The sequence below is a fragment of the Rattus norvegicus genome, chromosome 4 (genome assembly GCF_036323735.1).
Source record: "Rattus norvegicus strain BN/NHsdMcwi chromosome 4, GRCr8, whole genome shotgun sequence".
NCBI lineage: Eukaryota > Metazoa > Chordata > Mammalia > Rodentia > Muridae > Rattus > Rattus norvegicus.
The window spans coordinates 79592951-79603231 of record NC_086022.1 but is presented as its reverse complement, the minus strand read 5'-3'; the positions used below and the strand labels follow the sequence as shown (position 1 = coordinate 79603231).

Below are 10281 nucleotides of genomic sequence, written 5' to 3'. Positions count from 1 at the left end.
GTGGGCTATAAAACCCTCATCCTAGCTGCCTAGAATCCAGTCTTCTGCCAGCAGCCTTCAGAGAAAGATGCAGAGCTCTCAGCTCCTCCTGCACCATGCCTGCCTGGATGCTGCCCTGCTCCCACCTTGATGATAATGGACTGACCCTCTGAACCTGTAAGTCAGCCCCAATTAAATGTTGTCCTTTGTACGAGTTGCCTTGGTCATGGTGTCTGCTCACAGCAGTAAAACCCTAAGACAAAGGCAAACATTTAATTAGGGCTGGCTTTACAGTTTCAGAGACTTCGTTCGTTATCATCATAGTAGGAAGCATGGCAGTGTCCAGGCAGACTTGGTACAGAAGGAGTTGAGAATTCTACACCTTGATCAAAAGGCCGCCGGGAGGAGACTCTCTTCCATACTGGGTGCAGCCTGGGCATAAAAGACCTCAAAACCCACCAACACAGACACACCTCCTAATAGTACCACTCCCCATAGCCAAGCATTCAAACACTTGAATCTAGGGGGTGGGGGTCAAACCTATTTAAACTACCACATTACCCTTCCAATATTAGTACCAATCTGTTATTTCAGACAGTTGTGGAACTGAATGGGATTTGTTTTGTTTTTCTTTTTAAGAGAGTATTTTCCTATGCCTAAGAAGAACTAAATACTACATGTTCTCTTCCCCACTCCCTCCCAACACCTGTACCAGACTGGCTCATATGAGGTGCTCTCAACAAAATCTGTTGACAAAACCAATCATTCAGCATTTAGGGAAATTCTTGTTTGCTTAAAGATAAGTTCTCAGAGACTTGTCTACAATTAGTTCCCACTAATTAAATATGAACATGACACAACTTGATAGGGGGAGGGAATGACGTTTATTTTTCCACCTTAAAGGGCACACTCTATCAATTACTCAGAGTTCATAGGGGTGGGGATTGATGCTGGCACTCCTCTTATCTGAGCGCCCCCCGGTAGCAGAGCCAGGAGGCTCTAGTTGGACCAGTAGACATTTTACAAAGATGTATACATTGTTATTCATGTCCTCATAGTTTCTCTTTTTAAAAATTTATTTTAATTGTGTACACTGTACACTGCTGGAGATTAACCAAGGGCCTCTCACATGTTAGGAAACTCATGTACCAGTGAGTTAAATCCACAGTACCCAACTGTCCTTAGCAAGGATAATCTAACCAACAGCTCTACCACTGCGGTAGGGCACTACTAGCCTCAGAAGGAGTATTTGGCAAAGCTCAACCATCTCCCTACCTGGGCAATGTATGTCCAGTTCAAACACCAAAGCAGAAGAGGCCGAGAGCTCAGCCTAGGCTCCCTGGTTGTCCTTTGACAGCAGAGCGGGAGGGGGAAAAGCCACCCCCTTGTTGGGCAATCAAGGGCAGAATGGGACTGAAAGACAGCTCAGTCTCCCCTAAAGTTGCCATCTACCAAGAGTATCAAATTTAACTATAGCCTCTGGTTCTCCAATCTGAATGATGCCTGGCACACCCCTAGGGAAAGATCATAAAACCAAATCTGAACATGGATCCTGTTATGTTTCAGAATACTTATCCACCAGACATAATTCCAGGGTGTTATAGACCCATGTGTAAGGCAAAAACAAAATGAATCAAAAGTGTGATTCTTCAGTTAAGTATCCTTAAAGTTTACAAGGGGAGACAAAACATTGAAAAATAAAAATTCAAGGGCGGCAGCGCGGGCGTAAGAGCAGAGCTTGCAGGGACAGGCCTTGAGCCTGGACCATGCAGAGCCTACCAATCATTCCTGTGCCGGTGCCGGTGCTGCGCCTCCCTCGGGGCCCGGATGGCTTCAGCCGAGGCTTTGCCCCTGATGGACGCAGGACCATCCTGAGGCCAGAAGTCGGAGAAGGTCGTATTCAAGATCCGCCAGAGTCACAGGAACAGCGGGCCCGAGCCGTTCTGCGGGAGCGCTACCTCCGAAGCCTCCTAGCCATGGTGGGCCACCCTGTGAGTTTCACACTGCACGAAGGTGTACACGTGACTGCCCAGTTTGGTGCCACAGACCTGGATGTAGCTAACTTCTACGTTTCCCAGCTGCAGACTCCCATAGGCGTGCAGGCGGAGGCCCTGCTTCGATGTAGTGACATAATTTCCTATTCCTTCAAGCTGTGAAGACTGTCTGCTCGTTCTCTTGTGGGCATTGCCGCAGTAGTCCAGGCCTCTGTTCTCAGCACCTTCCTGGACTTCGAAAGCAAGCGCCAACAAACTCTGGCTTTGGACTCAGAGGCACACCAAAGCAGAGACCACCTGGGGCTGGATGCTGATGACCCTGGCTCTCAAGAGGCTGCGGTGGGAAGATCATAAATTCAAGGGGGGACAGGCTGTGCCACAGTGGGAGGCTGCAACCACAGACATCCTAGGTCTTTCGTGTTGAAAGGAATGTTCTTCCTCACACTAGTGAACTTTACAGAAATAAATTCCAAGGCTAGGCCTTGCAGGCTGAAAAAAAAAATTCAAAATAAAATAACATGTTTGGTTTCAGACCCTGGGGACAAGGGACTGATATGTATATTGTACATAACAAAGCAGACCTGGCCTTCAGGTTCTCCCCACTATCTCTCAGTCTCTATCTGGTATACCATGCCCCAACCCTAAACTTTCCAGCCCAGGGCCTGGGCTGCCCTTCCCCTAGAAACTCTTCCCAAATATAATCCAGACATTTTGTTTCTCCAGCTTTTTTCTTCTACTTCCTTTCTCTCTCTGCACTTTCTCTCTTTCTCCCTCGTCCAACCCCCAACCCCCAACCCCCATGGCAACTGCCCTGGCCTCAGTCATTGGGGCCAGTGAACTCGCCCAAGAGCAGCTTCCAATATACCTGCCTATATGTGATCTAATCTGGTTTGAATTGGCTCATTTCACCAGTGGAGAAATAACCTCTCACATGTATCACAAGCTGAAAAACATGTTATGTTAAAGGAGCCAGTTCAGTGTAATGCTTAAAAACCCAAAGTGTTAACCTAAGGAATAAAGTAAGATGAAGAAATCAAGGGTATGCAAATAGAAAAGGAAAAAGTCAAATTATTCCTGCTTGTAGATTATGTTGTTCTATACTTACAAACTTTAAAAATTCTGATAGACACTTTCAGCAAACCAGTAGGATAAAGAATCAACATATAGGGCTGGAGGGATGGCTCAGTGGTTAAGAGCACTGATTGCTCTTCCAGAGGTCCTGAGTTCAAACCCCAGCAACCACATGTTGGCTCCCAACCATCTGTAATGAGATTTGATGCCCTCTTCTGGTGTGTCTGAAGACAGCTACAGTGTGCTAATATATAATAAATCTTTAAAAAAAAAAAAAAAAGAATCAACATACAAAAATCAGCAGCATCGCAATACACACCAGCAATGGATTATATGAGGGAAAGAAACCAAGAAAACAATTTTGCCACAATAGCTCCCATGAAATGAAATGCTCAGGAATGAATGTAAGTGGGTGACAGTCGGTCTCCGAATTATTAAAACATGTCAGTCAGGCATGGTGGCAGACATCTGTAATCCCAGCATTGCAGAGGCAGGGGCAGGAGGCTCACTCTGAGCTGAAACCTTACTCTACATAAAGAGATAGATAGATAGATAGATAGATAGATAGATAGATAGATAGATAGATAGATCAGAGCCTATCTGAAAACAAACAAACAAAAAACAACAACAAAACCATTGTATTGTTTCTGAGATGAGAAATTACATTATACACTCACAATTTAGTGACCTTTGTATTTGATTTTTAAAAATAAAACCTTTAAGTGTGATGGAAAAAATAAATTGAGATGCCCACTTACCCAGGTCAGAAAGGCTGCCACCAAGAAAGATATGTTGTCAAGGACCCAGAGAAAAAGAGAACCTTCACACACTGTTGACACAGTTGGGAATCAGTGCAGTCACTGTGCTGGCTGACAGGAAGGTGTCCCAGGTGCCCTCCTGACTGCCTCCTCCTAAGCTCTACCTTTGCCTACTAGATTAGAATGCCTTCCTTTTAAAAGTAAGCTCATGGGTTGGGGATTTAGCTCAGCGGTAGAGCGCTTGCCTAGCGAGCACAAGGCCCTGGGTTCGGTCCCCAGCTCCGGGGGGAAAAAAAATTACCCCTGGGTGAAATGACTAAAAGTAAGCTCATTCAGAAAACAAGGGCAATTTTTTTAAACTCCTAGGAACCTGTGCCAGTCAGGCTGCTTACCAGAGAGTTAACCACTATTTAACTGTTTCCCATACTTTCTTTAAGACATGAAAAATATACCTAAAGCAGCTTTGCTTTCTTCCACAATTAAATATAAGCTTTGGAAGAATATCAATCAGTCAAATCAATAATCAATCAATCAATGGGGACTGATGAAATGGCTCAGTGTACATACTGCAGCAGACCAAATTCTCAGCATGGAGTAACATACAGACATGCATGCAGGCAAAAACATTCATACATATAAAATAAAATAAATCTTTTTTAAAAAATCTTAACTGGCTAATAAAAATACTTCCTCAAGGGCCTGGAAAGATGGTCTGCTGGTTTAGAGCACTGGCTGCTCTTCCAGAAGACCCAAGTCCAATTTCAGCACCTACAGGGTTGATCAAGACCTGCTGTAATTATAGTTCCAGGAAATTTGATGGACTTTTCTGGCCTTGTGGACACCAGGCACACACATGGTATACAGACATGCATGCACTCAAACACTTACACACATAAAAAAAATAGATAATTTTTAAAAATTAAAAATACTTAGGTTTTATTACTGTGAAGAGACACCATGACCAATGCAACTCTTACAAAGGCAAACATTTAATTGGGGCTGGGTTACAGTTTCAGAGGCTCAGTTCATTATCATCATGGTAGGAAGCATGGCATCATGCATGTAGACATAGTGCTGGAGGAGCTGAGAGTTCTACATATTCATTCAAAGGCAGCTAGGAAGAGTCTCTCTTCCGCACTGGGCAGAGGTTGAGCACAGGAGGCCTCAAAGCCTGAGTGCATAGTGATGCACTTCCTCCAACAAGGCCACACCTCCTGATAATGTCACTTCCGATAGGCCAACCATATTCGAACTACCACAAAGACTTAGCGTTTTAAACTGAGACAATCCATATAAACCCTCTATACTGAGGGTATAGTAAACCCAAGTGCAGGTTAGTTCATTAACAGATATCTTGTTCTTGAGTATCAACCTATGTCAAAAGTTATAAAATACACTGTTTTTTCATGAATGACAATGAAAGAAAATCACTCCCAATGAAACAATAAACAATGCTTTCTGTCAGTTTGGATCTTAAACATCCCCAAAGACTTGTGTATCAGAGGCTTTGTTCTCAGTGTGGTTCTACTGGGAGGTTGTGAAATCTTTGACAGGTTGGGACTTGGAGGAAGTCCTTAGGTCATCGGGGTATACCTATAGGGAGACCATGGGTCTATGGCCTCATCTTCTTGCTCTTCTGCTTCCTAACTATGAGAAATAGAATATGGTCTGTTGTACCATATGTTCCCCACCATTGCCACCCAACACCCCAACTGGAGGTCTCAAATCCGTGGGTCCATCTGATCATAGGCTGAATTAAAAATAAACCTTTTCCCTTTACAAGCTGTTTTTTTTTTTATACAATGCCATCCATTTTGCCATCAAGAGTATTGATATTGAAGGCTTTTATTTTCAAGGCAGTTTCCTGTATCTCAGGCTGGCCTCAAGTGCTGAGAATGTCCTTGAACATCTGATCCTCTTGTCTCTGCCTTCTGAGTGCTAGAATAACAGGTATATTCCATCGTACTCTGTGCTGGCTAGCCTTATAACAACTTGATACAAGCAAGAGTTATCTGAAAGGAGGAAAACTCAAATGAGAAGATGCTCCCATGAGCTCCAGCTGTAAGGTATATTCTAAGTCAGTAATCAATGGGGGAGGCCCAGCCCATTGTGAGTGGTGCGATCTCTGGGTTAGAGGTCCTGGGTTCTGTAAGAAAGCAGACTGTGCAAGCTCCGGGGAGCAAGCCATTGAGCAGCACCCCTCCATGGCCTCTGCAGCAGCTTCTGCCTCCAGGTTCCAGCCCTCATAGAATTCCTGTCCCGACTTCCTTTGATGATGAGTTATAATACAGAAAAGTAAGACAAATAAACCATTTACTTCCCAAGCTGCTTTAGTCTCTGTGTTTTATCACAGCAGTGATAACCCTAAGACACACCCTGTTCATACAGTGCTGGGATGGAATCCAAGGCTTTATGCACACGAAACAAGCAGCGTGACCACTGTGTGACATCCCCAGGCCCAGTGGCGCAGCATTTATTAAGAAGTCTCCTCACGTGTTTCTAGGATTCACTACTAAGCTCCTGGCGTCCGTTTTGCAGGGCAAGCAGAGCAGCGACCCAACGCAACATGTGATACCAATAATGCATTTGGTTCAGCTGCAGTGGTGAAAATCTGAACAACTAATGACCGTGCTGGTGGACATCTGAATTCTGCTTTAATATATAACTGCCGCCTGGCTGATGATGATCGTAAACACATCCTGATTTCAGGGATGGCAAAGCGAATGATGAAAACAATCAGTCTTAGATTCTTTTTTGAAAAACTAATTCGCTTTTGTTTTTTGTTTTTTTTATTTTCTGGTATAAAAAAAAGTCTTATGTGGAGGCTGGAGAGATGGTTTAGGGGTTATGAGAACTGACTGCTTTTCTAGAGGTTCTGAGTTCAATTCCCAGTATCTACATAGTGGCTTGCAACCGTTTTGGCTGGACCCTGCTGGAGCCTGGGTCCTCTGAAGGGAGACTCTTAAGATGGGAGGTGAATCCTTGAAAGGAAGACTTGGTGGGCATGGACTCTTTCCTGAGGTGGGGGATGAGATCAGGTAGCTGTAGGTTTTACATGTGACTTTATGTGGCAAAGTTGTCCAGAACGGCATGCCACCTCTTGCTGATGTGTGACGGTCAACAGTCTCAGCAGCAGCCCCTTGGGTAGAGTCAGAGAGACACCAGGGCCTCTGGCAGAGAGGGGAAGCACACTGCTTCCCCAGTGACTCTCTCTCCACAAGGCCAAAATGACAGACCCTTTGATGGCAGAGGCTACCTCCTCACAATGCTTAAGACCAGGAGCAACCTGACTGAGGTAGTCCTAGAGGACGAAAGCCCTGAACCTGGTCCACTGACCAGTCTAAGTCTGCATTTGCACTAGTGAGATCTTTAGAACCTCATCCTTTAGGGTTGCTCCAGGGGAAAAAAAATGACATCAAATTCCTTGACTGGCAGGAAGTAAAGGCCAATATCCTCCAGAGACTTAATCCTTGACCACGTGGCCCAGCTGAGAGATCCACTCCCTATCTGCAGTTTTGCCTTCATCCACCCCACAGCCTTGGCTTGGGGCCATAACCATGGCCTCTGTGGCCTCAGGTGCCTGGGTCCTCAGGTCCTCCTAGCCACCAACCGCACCAGCTCCATCTACCATTACTGTTTCTCCAAGAAAGAAGAGTTTGTTCTTTGACAGGATCTCACTGTGTAGATCTGGCAGACCTTGAACTCACAGAGATCCTTCCTCCTCTGCCACTACCTCCTGAGTGCTGGGGTTAAATGGAGTGCCACTCCCCTGGGCAAGAATTTGTGAGATTCTAATAAACTCAGAAGACAAGGTAAGTCTTTTTAATTAACCGAATGGTCAAAACCAGGCAGCTGACACAGATGTCTGCAATGAACAGAAGTTGCTGTAAATTTTGTAGACAAATGTTAAAGTTTCACTGTTTGCGACCACTAAAAGGAGTCATGTTCAGAGCTTCCAGCCAACGCTGTGTACACACATTTTCAAAACTCCAAACCTGTAAGGGCAGGGAGGATGCAGACAAGACTGAACCCGCCCTTTCCTCATCACTTCTTTTTTTTAATATTTTATTTATTTATTATATATTATGATTACACTGTCACTATCTTCAGACACACCAGAAGAGGGCATCAGATCTCATTTCAGATGGTTGTGAGCCACCATGTGGTTGCTGGGATTTGAACTCAGGACCTCGGGAAGAGCAGTCGGTGCTCTTAACCCCTGAGCCATCTCTCCAGCCCTCCTCATCACTTCTTACCTCTAAGTTTCATTCTGTCAACTAAAACAGAGAAACCAGAACCTCCTCCACTGATAATAAGCACTTTTAAGCGAAGTTCATTTCATCTCTAAGACGATTCATTTAAAACTGTCCTGCACCATCCACATCTTGGCTCGAGATCCATCCTTGAGGCTAGCAGTCACTAGGATCACCAGGAAGTTCCTCTCCTTGACCTCTGTATGCTCTTTGTCCAGGTCTCAGTTCTGAGTTTCAACCACTTGGGCAGAGCCCAGTTGTGTGTGGCTCTTCTGTTGATCTCACTCACGCTTACTGTTGAAGTCATCTGGTAGGCCTCCCGGCCTCACTGTAAGATAACCTCAGCCACATGTTTGGCCCCTGTTGTCAGTTTGTCTTTCCTCTCCTCGGAATGACCTAGCAGCAAAGAATCTTGGTTTTTTTGTTTTGTTTGTCGTTGTTGTTGTCATTGTTTTTCTGATAGTGACCAAACAGAAAGAGCAGAAACCTTCTGGACTCTAGGACCCTCTACCAAGAACTGAAACCGTGATTGCCCTGAACTGGTCTGTTGACTGAAACCATCACCAGGGAAGCCCAGATGAAAGCATGGCAAGAAACTGTCTTCTGGGAAGAGGATCTGAGTCAGTGCAAGGGTAACGCATTCTGTGAGGGGAAAAAAATGTGTGACTATTGTTTTATATATAGTGTCACACTTTATATATTAAAAGACAAAGTCCTGATCCTCCATTGTTGCTGTGGAATATTGGCCGTCCGTCTTCTCCAATCTAGCAACATACTCCAACTCTCTTTGTTCCTCCTAGGGCAAAAGGCAACCAACAATGAGTACAAGACGCTCTCCAAATACCCTTTCTCTTTCCAGAGCTATACATGTGGTTGGTTTTGTTAAATCTAGAGCCAAGTTATTGGACCCTCCTGAGCCCCCTCAGTGTTTGCCCCCTGCTGAGTCTTGCTGATGCTTGTGGATGCTTTTGTTCCTGACAAACAAACATCCCGATCTTTTTGTTTGGCACCTGGGCAGTAACCTAGGTTAATCAGTTGCTTTTTTTTGTTCCTATTTTTCTTCTGAGGGCGTAAACTTGTTTTTCCACTGTGCTTCCTGAAATTCTCCACTTGGTGAACTTGGGGTATATATTCTGTGAACCTCAGTAAAGCTTTGGCATTCTCTTAGACCTGAGTCTGTGTCTTTTGCTAAATCCCCCAGTTCTCAGAACCTTGGCGGTGTGGGCGTCATCACCAAATGAGACCTCCAACCCCCTTTAACTGTACCCTGCTGTAATTAAGGGATACACGCCTTTGATCCCAGTGCTCAGGAGGCTTAGGCAAGTGTAGCTCTGTGAGTTCAAGACCAGCCTGGTCTACAGAGAGGTTCCAAGACAGCCAAGGCTACACACAGAAACCCTATCTCGGGAGGGCGGGGGGCGGGGGGGGGGAGACTAACTCTTGCTCTAACTCTACTGGTACTTGACACAGTGAGAACATCAGTGAAAGCATAGATGTCTATACCACTGGGAGTTTACAGATGTAACTACCAAGCATTATGTCTTGCCTTTTTTCATGAACAGCATGGCAAAAGTAACTGTCTTTTCTTTCTCTACTTTCTATTCAAATATGTTCTGTAAAAGACTGTATGGTCACACATGCCTGTGATTCTAGCACTTGGGAGGCTGAGGCAGAAGGATTTCAAATCAAAGTGCAGCCTGAGCTTTAAAGGTAATGCAGTCTATTCAGCAAGACCTTGTCTCAAAAAGCAAAATAATATTCGTCATCATCACCACCACCACCATTATCATCATCATCATCGGCCAACTCCTATGTTAAAGCACACCTTTATATATGTGTGTAGGCCAAGGAACAAGCTCAGATCTTCTTCTTCTTCTTCTTCTTCTTCTTCTTCTTCTTCTTCTTCTTCTTCTTCTTCTTCTTCTTTTCTCTTCTCCTCCTCCTCCTCCTCCTCCTCCTCTTCTTCTTCTTCTTCTTCTTTTCTCTTCTCCTCTTCTTCTTCTTCTTCTTCTTCTTCTTCTTCTTCTTCTTCTTCTTCTTCTTCTTCTTCTTCTTCTTTCTCCTCTTCCTCTTCTTCTGCTTCTGCTTCTTCTTCTTCTTCTCCTTCTTCTGCTCCTCCTCCTTTTCTCTTCTTCTCCTCCTCCTCCTCTTCCTCTTTCTCCCCCTCCCCCTCCTCATCCCTTTCCCTTCTGTAGGCCAAGGAACAACCTCAGATGTCATTCCTCG

At 44.8% G+C, this 10281-nt stretch overlaps 1 protein-coding gene across 1 annotated transcript; it reads left to right on the top strand.

The window, feature by feature from the left end:
- The first annotated feature begins 1688 nt into the window (after window positions 1-1688).
- Gemin7l1 (gem (nuclear organelle) associated protein 7-like 1) lies at window positions 1689-2460 on the top strand. The gene has a single exon (NM_001408798.1). It carries the CDS (start codon window positions 1746-1748, stop codon window positions 2133-2135), a length of 390 nt encoding a protein of 129 aa, NP_001395727.1. The 5' UTR covers window positions 1689-1745; the 3' UTR covers window positions 2136-2460.
- The last annotated feature ends 7821 nt before the right edge of the window (window positions 2461-10281 follow it).

Coding starts and splice junctions, on each gene's coding strand:
- Gemin7l1 (NM_001408798.1), top strand. CDS start 1,746: ATGCAGAGCCTACCAATCATTCCTGTGCCGGTGCCGGTGCTGCGCCTC.